Source organism: Pyrenophora tritici-repentis, chromosome 6 (assembly GCF_003171515.1).
Source record: "Pyrenophora tritici-repentis strain M4 chromosome 6, whole genome shotgun sequence".
In the NCBI taxonomy this organism is placed as follows: domain Eukaryota; kingdom Fungi; phylum Ascomycota; class Dothideomycetes; order Pleosporales; family Pleosporaceae; genus Pyrenophora; species Pyrenophora tritici-repentis.
This window is the reverse complement of record NC_089395.1, coordinates 1,328,803-1,356,337: the sequence shown is the minus strand read 5'-3', so window position 1 is coordinate 1,356,337 and position 27,535 is coordinate 1,328,803. Positions and strand designations below refer to the sequence as shown.

The window sequence follows — 27,535 nt, the reverse complement described above, 5'->3', positions numbered from 1 at the left end:
TGCAGTTTTCACGCGAACATTTATTGTAGTTATCGCAACTATGCCACCACATAAAAAGATTTAGATGTTAAGACAGTTCCATGGCGTACATTAAAACACTTCCATTACCACGTGAAAACGTACCTCCCAGGCGGCTTTCAAATATTACTGAACTAGTCGTATGTTCAACAGATATACCACTACATCTACCAAGACAGTTCCTCGCCCGGGTATGTCCCCTAACCACAAATACACCGCTATGCTAAAATCGCTGTTCAAAAGATCCGCACCACAAAAACCCACTCAAAGCAAAAACACTCATTCCTTGACAATCTGTCCCAATGCCTCCCCCCTCAACCATCGCATCCCCCCGGCCCCTTACCCCCACTACCCACCCTCTCCACGGGCGAGCCCACCAAATTACCTTCTTGCTCTGAATCTGCACTTATATTAGTCCAGCCGCGCACACTATCTTTAGTCCGACTGAGAATACTACTATCCTGCGCCACACTCGCATCTTTCACCGCCGTGTCCTCGAGTTCCAGGTCTGCAGCACTAGTATTAGCAACCCTAACGCCATTTTCACGCAGAACCTGTAGGATAGCGCGGGTATTGAGTCTGAGAACGCGCTCGGGTTCTTTTGCGCCAAAAGCTTTGGTTGTGACCCAGGGGAACAGGACGCCAAAGTCGCTTTGGGAGAGATGGGCAGAGGCGATGGGGTAGAACATGTGTGGGCCGGGCTGGTTGGGGTAGGGTGATTGCGAGGCGGGAGGTTTTGCGATGATGCGCTTCGTCTCGCGTAAGTTGGAAGACCAGTTGTAGAAGCCTTCTGAGGCGATTGCTAGAAGGTTCTTGCCGCCGTTCTTGGAGTCGTAGCATGGCATGGGCTGTGAACGGAGCCAGGCTGTGTCTGGGCTTTGGATGGGAAGCGTCCATAAGTCTAGTAGGTGGACGCTGTTGGCTGACGTAATCTGACGGACTATGCTCGAGTCTTCGGTTGGTGTGTATAGTGGCTTGTAGTTTGGGATCTGTGCCTTTGGTCGGTAGTACACTGATTTGACAAACTGAATCATTGTACACGCGCCGAATGAGTGGCCGGCAAAGCCAATCGCACCCGGTTGATGTACGTCCATTAGGTTTGTAAACATGTTTAGCATGTTCTTCCCCTTTGGCTGATCCTGTGCGACATTGGTGAGTTTCCGTCCATCGTCGAGCTTCAACAACGCATCATGTATCATGCCCAGCTCCCATAATCGTATACGCAATTGTTCGTTTCTGGCTTCGTATACCTCGGTGCTCGGGCTATGGGCAATATTCCTGTATGGTACACGCTTGACCTTCTCCTTCTCTTCTGGCGTGTGGTGGATAGACAGAGGTGAACTACCGTCCCTGTGATCTGCCGCAACGACAACAACCCCGTGGCTAGCGAGTGAACCACAAATGTGCGAGTATGCGTTTCTAGTACCGCCTAGACCATGTGAAAACATCATGACGGGCCATCTATCGGACTTTGGTGGGGGTGCGAGGAGATCAGCGTTTTGGTGTACGGGCATGGTGACATAATATAACAATTGCGGCATTACTCTTGGTATAGTTAGTATATGTCGCAGACCAGACAGAGGATATGCTTACGATAAAACACCAGCAAATGCATTGCTAGCACCCAAAAACCTAGCATAGGCACTGACGTATTCCCTCTGCGAGTTCGGTATCCATTTTACAGCCTTCTCATTGCTGTCCTGCTTGCAAGGATAGAATATACGAAAGGCTACCGTTGGCAAATCCATAGGTGGCGCATTGGCAGTAGGACTCTCCAATTCACTTGTGGGTATTTCTACGTCTATAGAGCCGACCTTGTATGGTCCCGTATGCGCCGGGAAAGCTGGTGTAGGGTTCAACCGATGAAGCCAGGTCATATCGGCGGTTGCAAGCGAGCTCGTTGTTCCTATCGACGGACGTGAGGGCAAAACGCGGGTAAGAGACTTAAACGCGCGTGAGAACGACAGTGTGATCGGTCGCGTGGGGTGTGAATATATGATTGTTAAGCAATGATCGTTATTCTGCGATCAAGTCAAAAGGGGCAACAGATACGAGGCCGTGAGAATGAATGGCGAGAAAGCGAAAGCAGACGCAAGTAGACTTGGGAAAGTAGTGACCGAGGCACATGGCATCATGGAAGAAACATTCCGGTGACGCAAATGCCGATGCTAACGTATCGCGCTACTGCCAGGAACCCTCTGGAAGCACGCGACCAGACAAGAGCTGGCCTGTGACATGCATGCTGTGGCGAAGCCGTGGATGAGAAAGCCATTGTTTCGGACGTGTTACGGCCGAAAGACGTAGAGTTTCCCCGTGCTATAGACTCTGGACAATGGAAGATGTGTTCCTTTTTACGAAATCCTCGGAATTGCCGATATCACGAGTGTCTAGATCGCGTCCGCGGGCATCTAGGGCAACGCGTTGTTGCGGAAATGTTGATCGCGTGGCGGCATACAAGGATATCCATCGGCGTTTTCGGGATGACGACACGACAACAAAATCCATATGAAACCGCGCTAAGCCGCAAACCTCAATATCCGTCGGGCGTGTCTGACATGTGATCGGGGCCGTAGTGCTCCGAAAAGCGTAGTACACACCAGCAGTCATGTCAATGGGACAGTCACACATACGAACATACTGCTGAAATCAAAGAACATAGACTCTTCAATAAGATAAGTGCCAACAACATCTCCAATTACTCTCCCATCTATGAACCGAAAAGACTCTGGGGTATGTACGCTACATGTGCAAAATAAATGACCAAGATATCAAACGCTCATTAAAACCGATCGACAATAAAAAGATCAACACTTCAAGGCATCAACAACACCCACCTCTCCGCCTCGGGCCACCTAACCTAAACACATCTTCCCACTCACTCAATCCACCCGTCTTCTTGCCTCTTCTGCGATACCTCACGCCTTCATCGCCAAACCCACTCTTGACACTGCCACCACCGTCATCCCACCCCAAATCGCCGTATTGTATACCACTAGCCGGATTGTCTGGATCAATCTCGCCCAGTTCAATCTTTGTGAGGATCATTCGTGCTAGCCTGTTAAACAGCTCTTCGACATTCTCCCCATTGAGCGCCGAGACCTCCACCGCAACCGGAATCCCATTCTGACTCGCCCACCTAGATGCCGTTTCGGCTGGGACTTCGCGACCCTCTGGCGCAATGGTATAGGACGCGTGTAGATTGGCGTTTAGACTTGCCGTGCGACTTGATAGCGACCCTGGCGTAGGCGGCGAAAGCCCGCTTTCTGAGCCGGGAGTACTGCCATAGCTATAACTCGTGTACCCACCACTATGACTGCCCCCACTTACCCCTCCTTGTACTGGCACACCGTTCCCCTCTCCTTCGACATCGTTCTTGTTGCCGGCGAGTATGATGGTGATATCTGGACCCGCCAGTGCTCTTGCGTCGTCGAGAAAGGTTCGCAATTGCTCGAAGCTGCGCCAGCTACTCACATCGTATACCAGTATTGCGCCAGCTGCGCCGCGGTAGTAGGATCGCGACACTGAGCGAAATCGTTCTGTACCTGCTGTATCCCAGAGTTGCAGTTTTATTCTTTTGCGCGAGCTAGACGATAAAGGAGAGCGACGGCGATCGGCGATGTGGACGATTTTGGAGGAGAATTCTACGCCAATGGTTTGACTCGAGAGGACGCGCCCTGGAGGTGTATTAGTCAGGCGTCTGGTGGTCGAAGGTAGAGAGGTATATACATTCCGACTTTACGAAGCGATGGAGGAGGCAAGACCTACAAATCTTGTTACTCGTTTGCGCCGGCAGTATAGACACGTGCTGTGCCTTATCGTCGCTGGAACTTACTTGCCTGCTCCACTAGGTCCTAAGAGTACCACTTTGGCCAGGTAATCATACATGCTGCCCAGCTCCTAGAGCTGGTGTCAGCACTGCACCGCAAAGCTCATATCTTGTCCATACCTACTTGTAAAGGCGGCTCACCGCTCCTCGTCGACGCATTCGAAACGGCTCGATTCCGCCCCATTTTGACCGTCTTCCTCGTTTGGGGGGTACGCGGCGATAATCTTCCGGTGGGGTTCACGGTCGCATCTGTCTTGCGAATACTGCTAAAAGCTACGCAGCGTAAACAGAGTCAGAAGTTGTGCAACGGCAGATAATGTTGCGGTGTTGTGTTGTACATCTTGGCTTATCTTTGTGACGCTATTTGGCGGACCCTGGCCGCGGCCCGCGACGTCAATCACGCGCACACGAACAACCTACCACATTTGTTCGGCAAGACATGGGTTGCCGATTTGCAGTCCTCGCCTTCTTGCATATCAAACTTACTGTTGCATAACTATGCTTTTGGTGACCAAAAAAACCCGAAATTACAAAAAGGGGCACATACCGGCATGAAGGTCAGGAGGTATTGACATGTGAATTTCGTCAACTAGAAAAATGCGAACCAAGAGCTATACAAGAAGATCGACAGGAGACTAACAATAACAGCGACATGTCAACAGACAAGGAAATTGTGGTATCCAAACGCTTTACCAACAGGAATAACAACAAAATCATGACAACCACCTGTTTCAGTGGTCTCCCATATCCCTGAGCGGCATGTAACTAGTCTCTTCCTTATTCCTCTTCCTGGCCGCCCACGCATCACTAACCCAATCCTTGATAGTGCTGAACATGCCCTTGCCGCCCAGTTTTTCCATCTCCGCTTCCCTGTCGTCGATGGGTGCATTAGGGTCCAGTACACTAACCTTCATCCAGCTAGGTCTGGTCCAGAACTTGAGGTGCAGAGAGCTAGCAACGACGCTGACGGAAGAGCATGCCATGGCAGCACCCGCAGCCATGGGATGCAACGAAAGGCCCCAGGGCAGGAAGAAACCCATTGCAAAGGGGAGTCCGACGAAGTTGTACATGCAGGCCCAGGCGAGATTGAGTTTGATACGGAAAAAGATTGCGCGGCTGAGGACGAGCGAGGCGGGAATTGCGAGAAGGTCAGTGTTGGTCATTAGGACGATAGAGGCCGCTTCCATGGCGACATCTGTACCACTTGATAGGGCAATGCCGATGTCTGCAGCGGCGAGAGCGGGAGAGTCGTTAATACCGTCACCGACCATACCAACGACCATACCACGAGACTGGAGATCTTCAACCATGGCTTTCTTGTCTGCAGGAGTGGATGAGGCGTGAACATCAGCTGCATCAATACCAACTGCTGCTGCGACGACAAGAGCGGAAGCTGATGTGTCTCCGGTAACGATGGAGGATGATATGCCAAGACGAGAGAGAGCAAGTACTGCAGCGCGGGCCGAGGGCTTAATGGTATCGGAGAGGCTCAATGTACCGGTGTAGGTGTTGCCAATGGCAGTGTGGATGGTAGTGATACCAGCAGAGCGTCCTCGTGAGTTGGCATTTGTGGATGCGGACGTTTCTTCTACAAAGTGCGGGACGTTGACACCTTCTGATGTCAGGAAGGTGGTGTTGCCGATGAGAACCTTGTAACGAGTGCGCTCGCGAGACATGGCTGCCTCGACAGTTGCAGTAATACCCTTTCCGACAATGGCTTCGAAGTCACCCACAGCGCCATCGAAGCTACCATCAGGTCCCAATCGAAGGTGGTCCTTTGCAGATAGAACGATAGCCTTGGCAATGGGATGCTCAGAGCCCATTTCAGCAAGTCCAATAAGGGTCCACCAGAGTTTCTTCTTCTCGCCCTTTGCCCATTCGCCCTGGATGTCGGCCTTGGAGACACTCATCTTGCCAACGGTAAGAGTACCAGTTTTGTCAAAGATGACGTGGTTAATCTTGGTTGCAGTCTCCAAGGCGGCACCGCCCTTGACGAGGATACCTTGCTCAGCACCGACACCAGTACCAACCATGACAGCTGTTGGGGTGGCAAGACCGAGAGCACATGGGCAGGCAAAGACAATGACAGCGATACATAGCTTGATGCACACCATGAACTTGCCGCCGCTAGCGTGGTCAAGGAAGACCTTGGGTGGGTAGGGAAGGATGTGACTTAGGACCATCCAGCCAATGAACGTGGCGAGACCAAGAGTGATGATGATGGGAACGAAGTAGCCGGCAACTGTATCCGCAAGTCGTTGAATTGGAGCGCGGCTAGTTTGAGCTTCTTGGACAAGGCGGACAATTTGGCTGAGCTGAGTATCGCGGCCAGCTCGGGTGACAACAAATTCCAAACGACCAGCGCCGTTGACGGTTCCGGCCATGACAAGTGAGCCCTTCTTCTTCAGAATCGGCATAGCTTCGCCAGTGACCATGCTCTCGTTGAGGTATGACTCTCCACGAGTTACTGTGCCGTCGGCTGGAAGCTTGTCACCAGGTCGAAGGATGACAACGTCGCCAACTTCAATGAGCTCAGTAGAAATGACCCGCTCTTCGACAGCGTTCCCATCAATGGACTTGCGATCCAGCTTCTCTTCGGCGACATCCCAGCCCTCGGCAGCTTTCGCAGCGGCGATGGGGTCGGCGTAGATAGTAGTCATTGATGGAGCTAGTGACATGAGGTTGGACAGTGCTTTGGAGGTCTGACCCTTTGCTTTGTTCTCAAGGTAACGGCCCAAGCTGATAAAGGTAATCAACATGGTGCTGGTATCGAATAGTGTGGTCGGTTTGGTGTGCGGAGAGACGAGTAGGGAGACGAGCATCGAGAAGACGCTGAAGAAGAATGCAGAGGAGGTACCGAGAACTACGAGAACATCCATAGTGGGTGCGCCGTGGCTCAACGACTTGTAGGCAGATACGTAGAAGCGCTTTCCGATGCCGAATTGAACTGGAATGGTAAGGAAGAAGCAGATGACGTCGCCGAGATAGAGACCGGGTATGATACGGATACCGCCATAGTTGAGGAATGGCAGAAACATGGGGATAAACATGCTGGTCAGGAACACAGGCACTGCGAACCATGCGGAGAAGACGACGGCTCGCCTCCATTCCTGGATCTCTTTTGTCTTTGCAAGTGATTCGAGTTGGGCGTCGTTGTCCTCCGAATCAGCCACAAGAGCGTTGTATCCGGCTGCTTCTACGGCCTCCACAATAGCGCGAAGACCGATGATTTGAGGTTCCCGCTGGATGGTGGCTCTTGAGTTGCTGAACTTGACGGTTGCAGATGTGATTCCTGGTCGTTTCCTCAATAGCCCTTCGAGTTCTGCGGCAGCGTTCTCATTGGGGAGTCCATAGATCTTGAGCTGCACGGGAGCATTGTTTGCTGATAAATGTTGAATGTTGCCGTCTACGGACGATAGTACTTTGGCGTCAAAACCCCGATCCTCGATAATCTCCACGATTTGGTCTTCGGTCAGCTTAGCGGGGTCATGGACAAGCACAGCGCGATTGGCGAGTAGGCTGATGTTGAATTGGTATACACCGTCGACGTCTTTGAAGCCACTTTCAATGGCGGATGTGCATGCGCCACAAGTCATGCCTTCAACAGCGACGGTAGTGGTCATTGTCTTTTGTTGTTTCCGGCTCTTGCTCTTCTTGGGCCCTGTTGTCGCGACCGCGGTATCCAGCACCTTTGCGTCAAAACCAACGTCTTCTATTGTCTCAGCCAGTTGTTCCGCCGTTATGATGGTTGTGTCATGCTCGATTACAGCGCGTTCCGAGAGTAGCGATATGCTGAATGACTTTAGTCCAGCTACGTCCTTGAAGGCGCCCTCCACGGCGGAAGTGCATGCACCGCATGTCATGCCGCCAACGGAGAGTGTTGTTGTCGCGATGCTTCCAATAGTTTCCTCCTCATCCTCCGAGTCGCTCAGGAAGTGGTCGTCCGGATGTGGCAATGGGAGATCTGACGATAGCACTTCGGCATCGAAGCCCCTGTCTTCAATGATTTCCCTGACCTCATCTGCTGTGATCAGATCGGGATCATGTTGCACGACGGCCCTTTCCATGACCAGGCTTATCGACACGTTCCCGACTCCCTTGACGCCCTGGAATCCCGACTCGATGGCGGATGTGCATGCGCCGCATGTCATGCCCTCGACTTTGAGCGTTGTTGTCGCCATATGCGCCGTCGTGGTGGTAGTTGGGGGAGCCATGCTGGCTTAAGAGCGCTCCGGAGTGCTCTTAATCTCGGTATGATTGCAACCACAACGTACCAGTGCTCGCCCAAAGATGTCAGCGTGGGGCGATCGATGGAGGCAGTTCCGGACTGGAAACTCGGGCGGCTGGGAACAAAAGCTCCGGACCGAGAATTACACGGCGGTCGCGAAAACAAAGGCTACGAAAGGAAGCAAAGAAGGCCAGCTTCCGATAGTGCAAGATGGCGAGGTTATTAATATGTCGATAGATGAGTGGACTTGCGGCAGCCACAGGCTTCCGGGGCTGATTGCTCAATAAAGCCCAGCGCAGCGGGTCGTCGAAAACAAGCTAGACCGGGTGCGTAAGCTGAGGAAGGTGGACAAGTTGTGGCAAAGTCCCCGAAGTCGATGACAAGCTGTCACGAGTAGATGCGCTGTAAGACAGGCGCAAAGCACTGTCTGTCTAGAGAGTGCCAAACGAGGCTTATGAAATACCTAAACGTGAGGTGAGGCCTTTGTCATTATCTATGAAGTTTCGCGTGTCAGATGCGATTGTGTTTCCTCTTGGCGTACTGAAACGCGACGGACGGACTCCAAAACACCTGCCTGATGCTTAGGTGCGACATGTGGAGCCTCAGGTGTCCCGAGCTGTATACCAAGCTATCGAAACATATAAGTAGACAATGGTGAATTGCATCGTTGTCGCAAAGGAAGGCCTGACAGGCGCCCCATCAGCAGCCACCAAACCATGGGAATGCATACATCTTATCAACTTATACATGCTGCGCAATGGTGCTGATGGGACCAAGACATTAATCGTATTTCTAAGCGCGAACTCATTGTTTGATCGACCGGCTAAGACACTGGGCACTAATATCGCGAATTTCGCAATCCAAACAAAGTGCTGTCAAGTGCCTATTTCGGGTGCCATGCCCGACAACTGTGAAGCCTTTGAAATTAAGTAGACGGGACTCACGGGAAGTGAAAGGGCTCTCGTGCCCCAAGTAGCGTCCACGCCGTAGTTACGGCGTGGTGGGGGTTGACCGCGGCGGGGCAATCGCGACCGCGACCGCCAAGACTGTACCTCAAGTACGTAGCTGCCTACCACAATCAGCCAACATCATTCCAAGTTGATCTTCTACGTCTCCGGTTGATTATATACACCAAAATCAACCAAAATGGAGCAGACCAAGGCCCTCAACGCGCTCGAGCCCTTCCTCGCCCTCAGCAAGTCGGCAACTTCTCCACGCGCAGCTTCCGACTTGATCGTGCAAGCCACCAGTGCGCCAAACACATATGTATTCGCCGAATTGCTACAGACACCAAATATCCAGAACTTGAGGAATTCAGAAGAGTATAGTTCGCATCTTACACTTCTCGAAATCTTCGCCTGGGGAACATGGGCGGACTACAAGGGTATGGAAAGAACAGCTTCACATATGATTGCATCTTGCTAATGACCTCCAGCGCAACCAAACCTACCAAAGCTCTCAGCACAGCAGCATCAGAAGCTCCTCCTTCTCTCATTACTACCACTCTCGCATTCGCACGAAACTCTGACGTACAAACACCTCATGACGGCGCTTGAGCTGCCTACCCCCCGCGCTCTCGAGGAACTCATCACTACCGCCATCTATTCCGGTCTCATCACCGCCACCCTCGACCCCGCGCACTCGCTCGTCTCCGTCACCTCCATTTCTCCACTACGCGACCTCGCCCCAGGTTCCCTTCCGTCCCTCCAAGACACCCTCTCCTTATGGTCAGATCGCTGCGGGTCCGCCCTAGCAGACCTAGAGGCGCAGGTTGCAAAGGTCAAGAAGGAAGCGCTAGACCGAGAAAAGCTGCGTCGGAAGAAGGAGCGTGCACTTGAAGCAGCCATGCAGGCCAACGACGAGAAGAATAATGGCAAACGAACTGTCACGGGTATGGGTGGCGATGACGCTATGGACATTGACGATGAGGGTGGTAGTAGTAGAACTACAAGGGGCACCAAGAGGGTTCCTGGCAGCTTTGGCTTTGGCAACCTCGGAAGACGATAGAGTTGAATTCCGCATAGCACGCCAGGCTACAACATATGTGCCAAAGAGCAAGTTATGCAGACCGCACAAGGTCTAGCGGCATGCATAGTCCAATTGCGGACAGGAAGATGCTCGAAGGATTGAGGAGTCAAGGAGGGCATTGTGCAAGCATGACTAGCTGCATTCGACTCTAAAGATGAAGACCAGGGTGGTTGGAGCAAGAGCCACACCCTTGCCTAATGTCTGCCAATTCAAGGCATCACAACGAAGACACAAGACAGGTTTATGAACTTGTAAACGTGAATCAATTACGACTATATGCCATACCATGCTATTCCAATCATTTCCACATCTCTCTCTCTCTCTCCATTGATTGCTCGCTCATATATTGAAGATAAAACTCCCTGTGCAGATCTATGTGGTCAAAGTGAAAAGAAAAAAGGAATACCAACCCATTCGCCATTGCCTCCCCACCCCCCTTCCTTCCCTGAAAAAGCAGGCGAGAACAATATCCTCCTCCTTCCCCCAGCCGATGTCATATCTGGGGTATATCTCGCTCGCTCGCTAGCTCTCGATTTCGCCAAACAGAGGGCCAAAAAGCAACGTGGCAGTAATGTTGAACTAACCCCCTTTCATTCTACCTCCTGACAAGAAGGCGAAAGGAGGAGAGGGAAAAGGGGGGAAAGGCAAGAAAAGGACATACAACGCCATGCAGTGCATTTGCGAACAACAAAGAAAAAGCAACAGCCGAACAAGGGGGGATGAAGAACTAAAGTAGAGAACGAAGCAACCAGAGAGAGAAAACAGGCATAAGAGTAATGGAGATAATTGGGAAGAGGAAATTGAAAATGAAATAGAATGCAGTCAGTCATGTTTCTTATCAATAGCGCAATAAAAAAAACGTGTTCCGCTCCATCGCCAACTGTTCGTTTCCCGGTTCGCAACACACACGACAGGTGCAAAAACCCACACGCCAAATTCAGGATAAGAGCGAGCAAACCAGCATGATCCCTTACTCCACCCTCCTCATCTCATCATATCCGCTGAACGCAGGCCTAAGCAGGCGCAGCAGGTGCCTGAAAAGTCTGCGGCACAGCCTCACTCCCCTCCGCCTCAACACTACTCTGATGGATCTGCGCAATGTGCCCAGCCATGCTCCGCAGTGCCTCACGCGTAGCATCGATGTTGAGTTCGCCGCGCTCCGACGCTTCCTTGAGGTATTGCTCCCACTCCGGGTCCATGGGAATGTTTGTCGAGCCCGAGGCTTCGCGGAGGGCGGCGGCATGGAACAGGCGCGCGTTGAGGCTGAAGCCGACGGAGCTGCTGAGGTGGTGGGTGCGCGATGAGGTCGAGGAGGTCGTGGTTGTGGATTCAGAGTCTGAAGGTGAGTCTGAGGATGAGTCGGGCATTTCTGTGTCAAGGTTGTTGTGTGGGGGGAGGGCGGGGGGTGTGATGGTGTGTGAGGGGTGTTGGGGGCGGAGTGGAGGCGCTGATGATGATGGTGTTGTTGTGGAGGAGGAGGTTGTGGCGTTTGAGGTGGTATTATGATTATTGTGCGTGTTATTGTGGTTGTGGTTGTGGTTGTGGTTGTTGTGGTGCGATGAAGATGATGAGGGGTTCTCCAGTTCTTCGATTTCAACTTCGATATCCGTCTTCACGTTTATCCCGACCGCCGTGCTGGCATGCCGTGAATACTGTCTTCGGCTGTCGACCCATGCTCCGATTTCGACGCCCGTTGTGTCGACTACCCGTACGCCTTCGTCGCGCTCGTATCGCTCCCGCGCCCAGAGCGTGCCTTCCCATCTGCAGAAGCCCTGGATCTCGGCTTCCGTCAGGCCTAGCCGGTCAAATGCCTCAAACAGCCGCTTGTGGTGGGGGAACCGGCCCAGCCGTTTCCGGTGCGGTTGGAAGGCGTAGTTGAGGCCGGGGTACCGTGCTTCAATTGTGTCGAGGGAGCCGTAGAAGTTTGCGGTTTCGATGCGAACTTCGCCAACCAGGTTCTTGGAGAGGTGGGCCGAGAAGGACGGCGGGTCTGTAGGGGATGGCGTTGGGAAGAGTGTGTTGTAGACAAGCACGCTGATGGGGTTTTTGCGATGCATGACTCAAAGAGGTATGTGTATGCTGGGTGGCGATTCCGCGGTTTCTTGTTCGTGGTGCGGTTGGTTGAGTGGTGGTGGCCGCAAAGAAAAGGCGTGAATGCTGCGTTTTCCGCGATCGCTCGTAGCTTGCGCGTCGTTTGAACAAGATGTGAAAGCGGCGGCGGCGGTGGTGGTGGTGAAGGTGTCAAAGGGAAGCGTGGTTGCCGAAATGTGACCAGTTCACCCGCTCCTTCTACCTGACTCTAGTCGTTGCTCAGGAGTCGGCCTAGGTGTGCTGTGTGTCGGTTTGCTGACCTCGGGCGTGACCGCTGTTTTGCCTCTCTGCTCACGTTTCCGCGCCGCTCTAGCTCTCCCACTAGTGTCAGACCGGTGTGGGAAATGATGTACCCGGGTACCTGACAGGTGACTTTGCTGGCCTTGCGCTTGGGGACTCCGGTGGATGGTGATTTGCAAATGCGTGGGAGCAAAACAGGCCGGAGACTGCTGGCCGTCTGGGCTATTATGCAGATCCAGAATGGGGTAGGAGATCAAGGCCGCGTGGTTTTGATGGGAAATTTGGTCGGAATAAGGGTGCAGATGGCGTTTCTGACGAGAATACGGCACGGAGTCGGAGACCAAGGTGCTGCAGTTAGCCGGAACACGCCAACGAAGGGGATGGGCGAGGCGAGGCGAGGCGAGGCGAGGGTGAGGGCGAGCAGCAGGCAGGGCGAAAATATAAGACGGGAATCAAAAGTCAAAGGGGGGCATGCATATAAGCTCGATTCGCTCTCTCACACGCTGCCTTCCAGGGCCCTCACCGCCAGCACATGCGCCTTTAGGCCTCGCTCATTATTCTGGAGCCTCACAGATGCCACACCTGTTGGCAGCAGGGACCAGACCCTGAAGCCGCCATGCAAAGCCCATTTTCACACCGACGATCCCCAGTTTCTGCCACTGCACCAGACCTCGGCCACGCCATCTAGCCATTACTTAACTTGGCCATCCTCGCATAGTCTTGACCTTGACAAGCGCCCCAAACCGCCAAACAGGCCGTCCTCTTCGCTGTCAGTCAGCTACAAAAGCCTGCCTCCGTGTACCCAACACACGATGACTTGTAACGCAGCGCATGAAAGATCAATAGGTCCGCCGAATATCCGGGCCCGCAGACCTCGAACATGGATCCCGCGGGACGAAGCATGCACGAAGAACGACTGGCCCAGCTCGCCGTCCTACAGTCTTCCATCCCTGCTGCTGCTTTCCGTGCTTGCGCTGTTGCCGGCGACTGCTTTCTTTGCCTGGTGCTCCAAATCGCTAGCAATGCAGGGGTGGAAACGGCGTGCAAACTTTCTTCTGCAAGTGCTTGGAGCGCCCACCGTCGATGCGAGTGTCCAGGGTGGGGATGCCCTGGCCTCCAAGCCGGCCGCGTAGGCTTTTCGGTCACGTGCCGTGTATGCATCAATCGTCTCACCCAGCCATGCTCTTACATAACACCATCATCTCAAACCTCCAAAGCTGACGGCTCACCCAAATTGTCTTACCTCGTAGCTCATTGCTCAATTGCCACCGTCTTCCTCCTCGTTGGAGTCCAGGAGCCGCCATCAATCAGGGGCGATTTCCGTTCGAAATAGAGTAGTTCCAAGGCGGACACTTACTCGGACCCCGGATGTGGTCCGGAGTGTGCCGATGATAGTGCACATGGTTTATAGCCACGATTAAGTATATACCTAGGGACTCGTCTGTTAGACAGCCTTGATATTTCACTACCACAGCTGTCAGCCTCACATCCAGGACGACGGTAGCATAGCGCACGGATACAGCATGCCGTGCCAAAGGCTAGTGCTAAGTATCTGGGGATACGGGGCTAACAGCGACCGGATTATACCAGATCACGACTTGCCGTTAAGTGTGCGCTGTCTATCTATTCCGGATGTGCGCCGCCAGGTTGCCAGGATATCCTTAGTTAAGAGTCCGGATGGTTGGTAATGGCATGTGCCAGGGATATGGCTGTATCTTGTACATGTTGAACTAGGCCACTTTACTCCTACGGCGGCTATTCCAAGCTTTGTAGTTATATGTGTCTCAAGCGCGCTGTTACTCGCTGACTAGATATTGTTTCTATCATAATAGGAGACATGAGAGATTGACGGGTTGGTTGGATCTGGGATCTACTAATCCAACCCAGAAAACTTCGAGGCAGATAGATATAGAAGATACAATTTCATTGTTGGGTCTTCTATAATTTTGCTGTCGTGTCAAAGCCTGGTCTGTCTTGTAGAATCGTTGCCGGTCTTTTCGTGGTCGTAGTCCTCCACACTCTGTGTACACCATGGCATACTAGAGTCCAGTTATGTGTTCACGCAATTCTCTAGGAAAGCATGAAGGAAGCGGCGTCTTAACAAGCAACTCCGTAATCTCCATGGCGTAGACATCGACGTACTCGCCTCCGCACACCACGTCCATGATATTCGCCCAGAGGTAAAAGTGGTCGTCGTGGAGTGACATACTTCCACCATGAATATCCTTTTCAATCAATAATGATACAGGCATGTCCCGTCCCTTGAACAACCGGAGGACATGGCAGCCGACGATCCACCTAACGGGTAAAGATGATCTATCTCCAACTCCAAGGCCGACGATACTCATCATTGCTGATTCTAGGACACAGTCAATCCCCCCCTCTGACATGGTTCACATCGAACCAAGGATCCTGGACAGCGAGCATGGTCTTTGAGAGCGTTGCGACCCACTCCTCCATGTAACCAGTGGCGAGCCGGGCGGGAAGACTCATCTTCTGGGTGACAACGACATTGACCATGACCGCCAACTTGTAGGACCGACTGTCTATGACCTGTGCGTTGCCAACGATGTTGTTGTACTTGAGATAGATCCAGAATACCAAGGCGCGTATGTCCACCTCAGTTAGACGGTCTTCAAACGATTGTTGTTGGTCCACAAAATCTCGAAAGAATGGCTGGATGGCGCCGTCAGACGTTCGGAAACGAGCCTCGCTCATGCAGGGGCGTATGGACCGGCGATCTCTGGCAATAAAAGCGGGGATGCGGGGGAGGACCGACGTTGGCCTTGATGAAGCGCGAGAAGTACTCTAGGACTTTTTCGGCACTCAGTTTGTGGCGGTTACGGGTGGTCGAGGCTGTTGCATCAGGTGAGGTAGGGTCTTTGGCCATGGGGTTCTCATGAAGCTGTCCGGTGGAGCATTCACTGGCGGTGGCAGTTGGAGTGGTGGGGTCTTTGTTCGGGGGGCATCATCGTGATGATTTGGAGGCTGGTGGCAATGGACGCGGCAGGGTCTTTCATCTTGGTATTTTCTTCAGCTGTGACACCAGTCCGAGCCGCAGGGCCGTCGTCGCGGGGCTGGTTTGTCGCAGAATGACCGGCTGTGAATACGTTTGAGCCTTCCATGACGCTCCCGAGTTCTCGATGTAACTGGAGAAGACGGTGACGGGAGATTGTAGAAGATTCGAAACAAAGTAAGTAATTGTGCGCAATTTGAGTGAGCGAGCTAGCAAACAGCGGTGGTGGTCAAATATCCTCTCACCAAGACTTAGACTTCTCACGGTGATTAGGGCTTCACTCTGCATGTGCGACCCAGCACAGCTTCACTAGTCGAGGTTATTTACATCTTTCACATGCTTGATGACGGAGAAGCAGTCGCTTAGTGTGCTGTCAGCATATACCCTACTCTATACTAATCTATCCGCTTATACCCAGTTCTACTCCGGCCTAATATAATCATATCTCGATGATTATGATCTATTCATATTGCAGCTTTGCGATTCCTGCGAAGCTATTGATTCAGTTACAAGTGGGTGGTTGTATGGCGGCCACTGATGGATGCCAAGCCCAGTCACATGATCATCACTGTCCGCAGTGACGAAAGAGAGAGCTCTGGGACCAATTGGAAGCTCGCAGAAGAATACTGACGAAGCAACAGCATGGCAGGCGTATGAATGGCTAGCCCACTGTAAACAAACACACCTGCAGATTGCAGTCGCGTCCGCATTCGCCTTCACGTCTTCTTCACCCGAAATCAGCACTTACAAACTTAAATCTCTTCCAGCTCCGTAGCTCCTTCCTACTCACCTCTTACGACACCACTCTTGCCACAATGCCAGCCCCCGCAGCCATGGAGATTCCCAAAATGATGTCAGGTCCAACTAACCCGTCCGTGTCTAGTTTACTGGCGACTCTGTCGCCTGAGATTCGCAACTACGTCTACGAGCACTTGTTCAAGCTCCACCAACCCGTGCTTCTTCACGACCGCGAGGCATATCGCCACTCTCTGGTTGCTGCACACGGCAGTAACCTACATATTCGAATTGCACATCAGCAGAATGCCATCGCGGATCTAAGTGCTGAAGAAATTGAAAGCATAAAGGGTAAGTTATACAATGCTCCTTGATTCGAAGTTCGCAAATTCATATCATAACAAGCACACACGAACGATATTGAGCACCTTGTCCAAGAGGAGGACTTTCGTCACGGTTTCGGCGAAGGCATCGCACTTCTGCGGTCGTGCAAACAGATCTACCATGAAGCAGCGAGTTTCTTATACGGCTCAAACAGTTTCCTCTTCACTAATGCCCTCAATCAGTTGAGATCAGACCTGTATAACCCGCAGAAGTCCGCGGACAAGTGGTTGACAGACATCGGATCGCAATACTCCATGTTGTCGCGGGTTCAGATTGATGCAGACGGATTTGACTCTGGAGATCGCGCAGGTGACAGAAACCATGATCTTCTACCCGTGCTGAAACACGTTTGGGCGAACCCTAAGGCTAAGTGCGAGCTCACGTTTGCGCGGTCCGGACGATATCCTCAGAGGCTTGGTATTTTCAGCAACTTGCCAATCGCAGCTGGCCCGGCTAGTCATCATTGTCAGACGGAAGTTTTAAACAACTTGCTAATCACTTTGGGAAAGAAGGACGCTTTGAATCTCAAGCGTTATGCCAAATACCCCCAGCTTATGCCCGCAGTCATTATCCAAGAGGAGGATATAGAAGAGGGCAAGCCAATCGAGGGAAAAGTCATGTTCCAGGATCTTTCCACTTCGCTATTCGATAGGAATCCTGAGGGAGGGTTTAAGGTCAACAATAGTGGTGGCGACGTCAGCTGGAGCGAACACGAAGACATACGACTTCCCCTTGGTGTCCTACTCGATGTCGACCATCATATGCGCTCATCTCCAAAGAGCATCACGTTTGATCTTGACGCCAAGAAAGCCTATGGGCTGCAGATGGGACTACGTGGGCTTAACAGTGATCTTGAACATATACTCGATCACTATCAGAGCCCGATTCAAAACGACGTCAGGATTCGAATGTCTACCAATCAGAGCTACACCGAGTTCGCCGGCTTCCAATCTTTGGCGGAATGGGCCAACATTAGCAACTTCGGCAAAATGATGGACAGGATGGACAAGAAACACCGTTGCTATTTGATCCTCAACTTCGACCTCCCTGGCGCCTGTCCGGCTAGAAATCTTCGAATTGGTATCGCAGACCTGTTCAGGATACTGCATTCAAATACGAGGGTGACTCTGATCGTATCAGGATACGATCGCAACCCGCACCGTGCTCAAGTCATTGAGTGGTACGACCTGCAAGTCAGAGCATTCCTATTCATATCTGATCTTCTACTACAGGGTCACCAGTATGGGTGTTTACAATCAAACGTCCAGATCTGGATCAACGGCAACTTGGAATTTGTGGGGGCCGGGTTTGCCGCAACCTTCAACGATCCTTACTTGTGGACCTCACATACTTCTATCAGCACTGAGCAAACAGACCCAGCGCAACTCGACCAACTGTGCTACGAGAAGATCAGACAAGTCGAGAATTATCTTAGCGGTTCAATTGTGCCCAATCTATCACATCATCAATGGCCTGCTGATAGTCTGGTGGGCTTGTGGCTGAAATTGCGGGATAAGCATTGGAGTGATTGGCGCCGGTGAAGCTGGCTTCCCGATACAGTTGATCGAGATATTCGAGAGCCAAAGATGGAGCCAAGATCGTATTCAGTAGCGAAACATTTCGTTTCTGAGTCAGGAAGTTGGTGGTATGTTCGATAGATCGCGGTTGTCAAGCGCGCTGAACGTGCTTTACGGTAGAGCAAGGCTGATGATACCCGACGAGGCCGGACGAGTTGGTATGGAGGAACTTGCGGACATTCTGGATGTGCTTTTGTGATGGAACGAGGGTGATACCCGAAGACACTAGACAGCTTGTCATGAAAAGGGCTTACAGGGTTTTCCGTAGCGCAAACCAACGCACTGGATCTTTTGTATACCTCATGAAAGATTGATTTCTCTTCCATAGACGAATACCTACACCATACCCCCCATCTTCCCACTCTAGCAATTCCTCGCGCACCCAAACGGAAACGGCAAAACAGCCGGACTCTTATAACCCCCTTTACCCACACTCCTCACCCCAAAAATCACATTGTCTTTGTGAATCGTCGCAGAGGTAAGATTATACCACGTCACGTTCCCCACATCAATAACATTCGTCCAATGCGGCTCAATCGTCTCGCGATACAAAATCTCATACCCCTCCACTGGCAATCCCTTGGGCGCATCCCACTTGAACTGGCTGAAATTATCAGACATGGTGGTATTTATACCGACGTTTGTGGGAGAGGCAGGCGCATTGGCTAGACTCCACATGGTAGTTGCAACAACCTTGGCCGCACGTGTGTTGTATTCAAAGTCTAGCCACTGGGTTAGATCACCGTATTGCTTCCCATTGCGCACAGTGACATTCTGGTGCTGTTGGGTGTAATCTTCGTTCGGCTGGACGAAGCGGACACCTGTGTATCCAGCCTCGAGGAACGGGCGGTGGTCGCCGCCGCGGCTGTATCGGTCCAGACGGTAGATGACGCGGACGGTCATTTCGGTCCACACGTTTGATGCGACTTCGTAGATGAAGCGACCGAGGTTACGCGCGGGACTGTCGTTGTCGCCGCCGATGCTGAGGCGCGAGGTCATCGTCGTTGCGTTTTCTGTTAATGGGGTACCTTGGCAGAAGAGGCGGATGTTGTGCGGGTCCGTGGTGCCGTCTTCTGCTTTGGAGTTGCCGACCATGTCAAGGTTGATCATAGCGGCGAGATTGACGGACGCATTTTTGTAGGTTTGGGCGAGGTTCTGGGCGCCGAGGAGGCCTTGTTCTTCGCCGGCGAAGGCGGTGAATACGATTGTGGATTTGGGCTTGTAGTGGGCGAAGATGCGGGCGAGTTCTAGGGAGACGGCTACGCCGGAGGCGTCGTCGACGGCGCCGGGGGGCATCGCCTTGGTAGTCGATGGGGGTTGCTGTTGCGGGAGTCGTAGTGGCCGCCTGTGAGATAGTATCGGTCCGGGTCTTCGGATCCTTTGAGGGTTGCAACGATGGTGGTGATTTTTACGGGGAAGATGATACGTTCGTTGTCTCCGGGGTACTTGATGAAGCTGTTCCAGTCCACGGTCATCTTACCCTCACTTTCATCCGCCGCCTCTTGGAACTTTGCCGTGAGCCATGTTCTCGCAGCGCCGACCCCACGAACAGGATCCGTTTGGCTAGACAGTGTGTGACGCGTGCCGAACGAAACAAGTTTCCGGATCGTGGACTCGATGTTATCGCGGGATATCTGGGAGAGGATATCTTGGAGGTCTTCATCGGGCATCTGCTGCTCAAGCTGTTTTCCGACAACTGGTAGGGGCCATTGCTCTGTACTGGGATAAGATTGGTGGGACCGGGCATGAAACGGATGAATTGGTGTAGTGCAAGCAATTTGCAGCAGAGTCGCTGCGCAAACAGCAAGGGTAGACGCCGACCGCATACTGAACAAGTGACCTCTGCGTCGTCGTCAAGTCCCGTCAGATGACACACGTCCCCAATCCCGACCATTCCACCTTTTTATATCCTCCCACATTGTTTCCATCCCACTCTTCACGACCACAATTGACGAATGCCGATATCTCCAAACCTCGCGATATCGCAGAAAATACCGTCATCGAAGAAATGCATCTCTTGCTATCAGTACTTGTAGAGATGCCGATCTGCGTCGTAAGCGGAAGCTCGCAAGGCTACCAAGGCGCCAAACAGTTGTGTCGGGAATGGTTCAAATGGCCTAACGCGATGAGTTCCTGCATCCTAGCTTGGCGACAACGGTCGCGAGCGGGGTTCTCCATTGCGGTGCCGCGGCTCGCGGCGGAGGACGATAGCATCAGTCATTTCTTGGATGGAGCGCTATTGGGGCGGGCAGTTGGTGGTTTGTCATCGCTCGTTCGGAGGTGCTGGGTCCATGCTGGGGAGATCCTGTCGTCGTCGTCGTCACGCGGTCTTAGGCGTCCTGGGCGTTACTCGCATCTCCTCATCTTGTGGCTTCTAGCTGTTCATCGTGTCTATCTCGCGATATATTTCGCGACCAGCTGTAAGACTCGACATTACAAGGCTGATATTAACTATGCAAAGGTTATAGTTATTGATCAAAGCGCGAGTGAGATTATAGTCAAAGGGCCGTTCCGCGTCAGACGCTTGGCGGTTATCGTGACGTCAAACCGTTGACTGACAGGAGACGTCTGCGCCAGATATACAAGATTCATCACAAACTTACCGCCGACATGGCCTCTGCGCAGCAATATTTGCGTCTCGGATACGTCTTCTCGGATGGGCAAGATGGTTGCACTCGCACGAAGATATTTTCTGGTCCCTCTCAAGGTACCTAGGTACCTAGTATGCACATGAAGAAGTCATCTAAGAAAGGTCATGTTCATCCAATTGTATCTCCAATGGTCCTGACAGGTTTAGGCGTGCATTAGATGCGCGATGCCTTCGAATCAAGGACAGAGAAAAGTCGGCGATGACTGATGCTGGACGCCACCCGAAGCATGTGGGGAAATTAGTGGACAAGCGACACGGTCTCGCTCGACTACACTCTCGTCACTGACCGCAGTGGTCGTAGCGCCGCTATACCTGCTCTAAAAGCAGGATTTTATCCAATTGTATTACAACCGGCTCTCACGCTCTGCCCTGAAATTCCCCAGATTTGTTTTGACCGCACCCACGTGTTTCTTGTTATGGGCGGTACCGGAAGATCGCTAACGCGAAGAAGAAGGTCAAGTCCTTTGGCATCACACAGCTAAGAGTGAACAGTCACAAGCGAGAAAGCATCTTCGATGCCACATGCGCCGGTATCCACGTCAATCTAAGTGCTCGAGAGCGAGTCGATGGTCACTGGTCAACGTGAGGTGATCTGTTGCAGCGATTGGGTGTCGATCGCGGCGTTGCCAAGTTTCCTCATGGTCAGCAACGGAAATTGAGACGAGAATAGCTGATTCATGTACGTAGTGGATATTGGTTACCACGGAGTATGATCGCTTTTGCGGAAGGCGGTGCAATAGCCTAGCAAGGCGCTTTACCACAAGAACTGCGTGAAGCTAGTGGGGTAGAGCAGTACAAAAGGTGGGATAGATCTGCCTTTTGTTCTTGTGAAACCAGAGGATCAGCATCTAGTTCTCTCCGCAGCATCCTACTTCCTTCGCTTCGTTGAGCTGAGAACCAAGGCTGAGATCTGACTGACGCAAGCTTCATTCGACACGTGATACTTCCTTCGCTACCTCATACTCCCATCAACAATCGTTCAAGATGAAGGCCTGCGCTCGCTCTCTGCTCGCCCTTACGGCCCTTGTTGCTACCACTTTTGCTGCACCAACACCAGAGACCGGTGTCAGCTTCCCCATCACGGATCTCCTCGACTCCGATCTTACCATCAACGAATATGCCGCCCAGCTTGAGGCCAAGAACGTCGAGGAACGTGACCTCACCAAACGCCAATACAACAGCGACACCTACAACCAGCTGACAGACGGCACCCCATGCCGTCCAATCACCGTCATCTGGGCTCGTGGTACTACGCAATCTGGAAATGTCGGCGAACCCAACTCGGAAGGCCCCGTTTTCTTCAATGCCATCGCCGCTGCCGTCGGAGGTGTTAACCGCCTGGCTATCCAGGGTGTCACCTACCCAGCCAACGTCTTCGGCTTTTTGGCGGGAGGCGATGCCGCAGGTGCTACTACAATGTTTAACCTGATCAACCGGGTAAGCACTGCAATATCTCGATTCAAATCATATAGATGCTGACATTCACAGGCTGTCACTCAATGCCCATCCACAAAGATTGTCGTCACTGGTTACTCCCAGGGCGCTCAACTGGTTCACACAGCCACACAGAGGCTTTCAGCCGCAGCCGCCGCTCGTGTCTCCGCCGTTGTAACATTCGGCGATGCTGATCGTGATGAGACTTTTGGCCTTGTTGCCGCCTCCAAGGTCCTCATCATCTGCCACGAGGGTGATAACATCTGCGATAACGGTATCATTATCACCCCCGCGCACAGGAACTACGAGATGGATGCTCCGACTGCTGCTGCGTTTGTTGCAGCCCGCGTTTGAGCATTGTGGTGCGGAATTTGTGGTACCGAGATGTGAAATTAGATATGATATTATGATACCATTCACAAGCAGAACTGCGCGAACATTTTTGCAGTGAATCTTATGAGTGAACCCTAATTCCTTCGTGTGACATGAGGTTATTCACTCGGTGCGAGCATCTCGCAACAAGGTGAGCGTGAGATGATATGGTGCACATCGCGCAGACAACAAGACGACTAGCGGATACTGACTCTTATTGTTCAACGGCTTTTTTTATTGTACATCATCTTCTCTGTCACCTGCTAGAGCGGCCCTTCGCTGGTAGGATTCCGAGATAATGGTAAGAAAAGTGGGGCTGAGGTGTAAGTGAGTCCCAGTCAGTACTATTGTATGAGACTTGGAACAAACCCTCTGCGAACCCGTACACATGAGAACAGATTTCTAATATACTCTAAACTACCCCTCAACTATCACCCCACCTCGTTGACTACCAGTGAATCTTCCTACCGATAGCCTGAATCGAGTATATCCATATTACAATGTCTCAGCTATTCGCCATTCCAAAGACTGTTTTTCTGCCAGAAGGCCCTGGCGTGTCATTCCTGGATCTTACCCCTGAGCTGAGAAACATGATCTACGAACATCTACTCGTACAACCTCGCCCAATCAACATCCCGCGGCTTGACAATACGAAAGGCGACTTCGCGACTGGCTCAGGGAAAACCTAAAGTTCGGGTACGGCATCTGTTCTCGGAATCCTGCAGACATGCCGCTCCGTCTATCACGAAGCAGTCGGTGTTTTTTACGCCCGGAACACATTCGCCTATAAGCTGTCCAAGAACAAATATCGCAAGTCCCATATGCTCAATCCGGCCCCATATGCGGCACATTTCGTGGCTAGTTGGTCTTTGCGCTCCCATTACATAAAAGACGGTACCATCAAATGGGGGGTCTTCTTGGTTTTGGGGAGTTTGATCTAGCACAGCTTGTGAAGATGTGCTGGGACAGAAGAGACCAGAAGTGTATCTTCCGTCTCATTTCCCCTTCCGATGCGGAACAAGATGAGCAGACTGGCGATCTAACAAAACTGCTAAACACGACTCTTCGACACCTCGTGACCGATACATTCGGTATTCGCCAATACCGCCGACAGATTCTTTCCATATCGATGGATCATGTTGATGGTGATCTTCCTTCGCAAGTCTGCATCAAGTTTGGAGATAGCCACCGACACTCCGATGCAAACTGGAAGCTGAACTTCCAGTCGAAAGATAAATGCAAAACATTTGAGAGATTTGGCAAGGACCAACGACCTGCTCTGGTCTGCCTCCCGCGGGGTGTCAAGAAACTGATCTTCAAAGAGGTCATGTGCTCGGACCCCGTCGATGTCAATGTCGACGATATGGATCTCACGAGCCCTGACCTATCTCTTCTATTCGTCTGCAAACAAATCACAAACATTGCGAAACCAATTCTCTGGTCTCAAAACGACTTCACATACCGAACAACCCTAGAGCCATCACCCGTTGACAGAGGGACCTCTCAACGCCGCCTCCAAGCAGTGCTCGGTACCAGAAAGACGATGGTACATTCATATTCCGACAGGTTTTGTCCAAATACCAGCCGTCATGTAAGCAGAGGCACACACCAAAACATCACCATCGAGCTCAATTTCGAGTATGATCGGGCAATGACACTGGCCGATGTTCGAATCGACGCAAAGCACCTGATCCGGATCGCATCGCACCTTGACGGCCGGAAATGCTTTGTTCGCTTCAAAGTCTCATCTACGGTGGACGGAGTTACAAAGACTGAGGAAAACACCGTCACCCTACGAGACATCCGAGCTCGTATCCTAGAGCTTCTGTCGCATGCGGTCAGCACCAACCGCCGGATAGCCAACGGCGATGTGTTCGAATTCGACATTGATGGAAACGGGAATGTCGGCCGTCTAAAGTACACCATAATGCTAGACTCAGAGTCAATACTTGGAACTGAGGAATACGTGCAACTCCCTTCAATAGAGGCTGTTGAGGCACATCACGGTAGAGAATATTGGGAAGGAAAGAATCGGCCCATGGTGGATGGAGACTCTTCCCCGCACTCTATTGGGAAGCTCAGTACCTATTTCCGATATCTTCAAGCGGTAGCGAAGAGGTCTTCAAACATGATGATGTCGTCCAGCGACGATTACTTTGCGAGGAAATGTTTCTTTGAACAAAATTGATAGACCTGTATCGAGCCGACAAAGTCGGTGACATTGGCACTGAGTAACCACTGCAGTTCCAAATTAGCTAGTATATTGAATGGATGAACGATAGCACGGCTGAGTACGTAAGATGAGTGAACAGTGATTGTCCATCAACTTCCCGCCCAATGCAACGCCGATACGTGTGAGCGCCACGCGAAATTTCGACACAACGTGCTTCCCGCGTTATATCTGAAATCGGGCATTCTCACGGAACAAGTCCTCAAACCGACAGAAGCCGTGACAGCCCTGGTAAAGCCACGAGAAAAGTTGAACGATGTTATGTCGGAAGGGTCCGAGGGCGGGACGCAGTCAGCCCAAAACGGTTTAGCCCTGTCTTTTAGCGCAGATGTCGTGCTCGCCCCATAGAAAATGGTGAACATCAAACGTCTCGATCGCCCTCAACCATCATCAACTAAGGAGAAAAAATTGGAGTCAAAGCTGCCAAGCATAGCACATCTTGTCCGAAGTCATAAATTATGTAGTCTCCACGCGGTCTGGGGGCTCTTCGCCTCTTCATCCTCTTTTCACTTTTCCCCACGCCGTCATGTCGTCCGCCTCCTTGTCTGGGTCTTCAGACTCCATCAAGGCTTCTGGACCGTTCTTCCGTTCCGTACCTTTCCAGATTCTGGTTGCATGTGGAGTTTCCTTCACGGCCCCGGGCATGTGGGATGCGCTCGGTGGACTAGGTGCTGGCGGAGCCGCTGAGCCCTACGCGGTGTCTGCCGCGAACGCTTTGGTATACGGGCTCTTCGCAGTTGTCTGTGTGGCTGCTGGAGCTATCAACAACAGGATTGGCCTAAAATATGGACTTGCATTGGGAGCAATCGGTTACCCATTGTACGGCGCAGGTCTATACACCAACAACGTCTCGGCAAACACCTGGTTCATGCTCTTCGGCAGTGCTCTCTGTGGCATCTCCGCTGGATTCTTCTGGGCTGCCGAAGCTGCGATTATCATCGGATACCCATCACCTGGAGATCGCGCATTTTACCTCGCTGTATGGCAGACAGCAAAGGCCCTTGGACCGATTGTTGGAGGTTCCATTAACCTAGGCCTGAACGCAAACCGGAAGACGACAGGATCGGTTTCCTCTACTACATACATCGTCTTCATCGTCATTATGTGCCTTGGACTCCCTGTCGCCCTGTGCCTGTCGCCTGCACACAAGGTCTGGAGAAAAGATGGCACGAGAATCGTCACTGAGCGTGCGGCAACCTGGCTCGGCGAGTTCAAGGCTGTCGGCAGGCTATTCGTCAGCCGACGCATCTTGCTTCTGCTCCCCGCCTTCTTTATCAGCTACTTCTACAACGGCTTCATGAGCACTTGGTTGACAACGTACTTTACCGTCCGAGCGCGCGCATTCTCCAGCTTCTTCACAAACTTCGCCGGCATCTTCTCCTCGTTCATCATCGCGTTTTTGCTCGACAACCCGAAAATCCACATCAAAGTCCGCGGTCGCATAGCATTCCTCTGCATCGTCACTCTCCTTATCGGTACATGGATTTGGGCGACAATCCTTCAGAAACAATTCTACGACGCATCGGAGGCCCCGATATTCGATTGGTTCAATGGCGGCTTTGGGAAGAGTTACGCGCTGGTCTTCTTTTGGCAATTTGGTGGCCAGGCTTTCCAGCAGTTTCTTTATTGGCTAGTAGGACAATACGCGACAGATCTGAGTAATCTCAGCCATCTCACTGGTATTCTGAGAGGTGTAGAGGCACTGGGCCAGACCGTTGCCTGGGCGTAAGTTCTTCTTCCACCACTTATTATGACGTAACGTCGACTAACAAATACCATAGTATGCAATCAGAAGGTGATGCAAACCACTTTGTCAGCATCGGTCTCAACTTTGGTATCACCGTATTATGCATCTTCCCTACTTGGATCGTCCTTTCAGAGCTGGAAGGAAGCCACGAAGTTCGCGTCACGGAGGAAATATCACCAAAGGACAGCGACACGGCTTGAATGGGGGAGCAGTCCCGTCGATTGTGTATAAATAAATAGATTATAGAATAATTACATCATCCATCTATAGATGATGCCTCCACTGAAGATCGGTGTTGACCCTACAATCGCTATCCACACTATGGCACCCCTGTCGACTCAATCCCAGTCATCGCCACCTTCTTCTGCATAGTTTGAAAAGTCACCAGCGTTGTGTTCACCCTCGGAATTGATTCCCAAAACGTCTGCGTAGCCGCCCAACCCATAATTTGGGATACAATCCATGATTGAACATCTCCGCGTACCTGTCTTCAGACTCTGGAAGCGCTGACGACACAGACGTTTGAAGCGCACGTAGACTGTAACACTCCAGTTAATCGATTCTTTGTCTCTAGCTAACCTTATCGTGATGTTGATGTTACAATCATGAATCATCCCGTGCTCTTTGTTAGCCTAGAAGCATTCAAGCATATATCCTTGAGAGAGTTATTGGGGTGGTGGTAGGGTTGAGTGTGCTATGAGGGGATTTGATGATTAAGGGAGGGCGGGGGGTATGTTGCTGGCTGAGTAGAAAGAATGATGAAGACTAAAGGGAAGTAGGGTCAAAATGCTCGGTAGAGCTGTCGTCAAACTATGTAATTGTCGGTTCCCCACTTTGATACGTCAAGTACGGGTACGGTTATACTGTGGAGAAGTGGACCACGACTGTTGTATTTGCAGATACGCGTAACGAATAGAACTCGGTGCAGTGTGTGACATATTTACGTCGTAGCTGTGTGC

The 27,535-nt window shown here is 51.8% G+C and overlaps 11 protein-coding genes across 11 annotated transcripts; 5 read left to right on the top strand and 6 right to left on the bottom strand.

Annotated features, from left to right (window-relative positions):
- Positions 1-332: 332 nt before the first annotated feature.
- PtrM4_117340 (dienelactone hydrolase) lies at positions 333-1,895 on the bottom strand (the record flags this gene model as incomplete). The annotated part of the gene is made up of 2 exons (XM_001935076.2): positions 333-1,563; positions 1,612-1,895. The coding sequence occupies 2 exons, from the start codon at positions 1,893-1,895 to the stop codon at positions 333-335; spliced, it is 1,515 nt and encodes a 504-aa protein (XP_001935111.2).
- Positions 1,896-2,797: 902 nt separating this feature from the next.
- On the bottom strand, positions 2,798-4,028 carry PtrM4_117330 (GTPase SAR1 and related small G protein; the record flags this gene model as incomplete). Its single annotated transcript, XM_066108262.1, has 5 exons — positions 2,798-2,828; positions 2,876-3,692; positions 3,745-3,779; positions 3,851-3,915; positions 3,969-4,028. 5 exons carry the CDS (start codon positions 4,026-4,028, stop codon positions 2,798-2,800), a joined length of 1,008 nt encoding a protein of 335 aa, XP_065961447.1.
- A 547-nt stretch (positions 4,029-4,575) lies between these two features.
- PtrM4_117320 (ZntA, Cation transport ATPase) lies at positions 4,576-8,058 on the bottom strand (the record flags this gene model as incomplete). Its single annotated transcript, XM_001935075.2, has 1 exon — positions 4,576-8,058. The coding sequence occupies one exon, from the start codon at positions 8,056-8,058 to the stop codon at positions 4,576-4,578; it is 3,483 nt and encodes a 1,160-aa protein (XP_001935110.1).
- Positions 8,059-9,218: 1,160 nt separating this feature from the next.
- PtrM4_117310 (PCI multi-domain protein) lies at positions 9,219-10,079 on the top strand (the record flags this gene model as incomplete). Its single annotated transcript, XM_001935074.2, has 2 exons — positions 9,219-9,456; positions 9,508-10,079. The coding sequence occupies 2 exons, from the start codon at positions 9,219-9,221 to the stop codon at positions 10,077-10,079; spliced, it is 810 nt and encodes a 269-aa protein (XP_001935109.1).
- A 1,034-nt stretch (positions 10,080-11,113) lies between these two features.
- On the bottom strand, positions 11,114-11,299 carry PtrM4_117300 (uncharacterized protein; the record flags this gene model as incomplete). Its single annotated transcript, XM_001935073.2, has 1 exon — positions 11,114-11,299. The coding sequence occupies one exon, from the start codon at positions 11,297-11,299 to the stop codon at positions 11,114-11,116; it is 186 nt and encodes a 61-aa protein (XP_001935108.2).
- A 3,502-nt stretch (positions 11,300-14,801) lies between these two features.
- Positions 14,802-15,321, bottom strand: PtrM4_117290 (uncharacterized protein; the record flags this gene model as incomplete). Its single annotated transcript, XM_066108261.1, has 2 exons — positions 14,802-15,107; positions 15,166-15,321. 2 exons carry the CDS (start codon positions 15,319-15,321, stop codon positions 14,802-14,804), a joined length of 462 nt encoding a protein of 153 aa, XP_065961446.1.
- A 941-nt stretch (positions 15,322-16,262) lies between these two features.
- PtrM4_117280 (uncharacterized protein) lies at positions 16,263-18,107 on the top strand (the record flags this gene model as incomplete). The annotated part of the gene is made up of 2 exons (XM_001935071.1): positions 16,263-16,533; positions 16,588-18,107. The coding sequence occupies 2 exons, from the start codon at positions 16,263-16,265 to the stop codon at positions 18,105-18,107; spliced, it is 1,791 nt and encodes a 596-aa protein (XP_001935106.1).
- A 399-nt stretch (positions 18,108-18,506) lies between these two features.
- On the bottom strand, positions 18,507-19,439 carry PtrM4_117270 (peptidase M28; the record flags this gene model as incomplete). Its single annotated transcript, XM_001935070.2, has 1 exon — positions 18,507-19,439. The coding sequence occupies one exon, from the start codon at positions 19,437-19,439 to the stop codon at positions 18,507-18,509; it is 933 nt and encodes a 310-aa protein (XP_001935105.2).
- A 2,338-nt stretch (positions 19,440-21,777) lies between these two features.
- PtrM4_117260 (cutinase precursor) lies at positions 21,778-22,581 on the top strand (the record flags this gene model as incomplete). The annotated part of the gene is made up of 2 exons (XM_001935069.1): positions 21,778-22,230; positions 22,282-22,581. 2 exons carry the CDS (start codon positions 21,778-21,780, stop codon positions 22,579-22,581), a joined length of 753 nt encoding a protein of 250 aa, XP_001935104.1.
- Positions 22,582-23,503: 922 nt separating this feature from the next.
- On the top strand, positions 23,504-24,787 carry PtrM4_117250 (uncharacterized protein; the record flags this gene model as incomplete). The annotated part of the gene is made up of 1 exon (XM_001935068.2): positions 23,504-24,787. The coding sequence occupies one exon, from the start codon at positions 23,504-23,506 to the stop codon at positions 24,785-24,787; it is 1,284 nt and encodes a 427-aa protein (XP_001935103.2).
- A 568-nt stretch (positions 24,788-25,355) lies between these two features.
- PtrM4_117240 (MFS-1 multi-domain protein) lies at positions 25,356-26,776 on the top strand (the record flags this gene model as incomplete). Its single annotated transcript, XM_001935067.1, has 2 exons — positions 25,356-26,554; positions 26,611-26,776. 2 exons carry the CDS (start codon positions 25,356-25,358, stop codon positions 26,774-26,776), a joined length of 1,365 nt encoding a protein of 454 aa, XP_001935102.1.
- Positions 26,777-27,535: the final 759 nt, after the last annotated feature.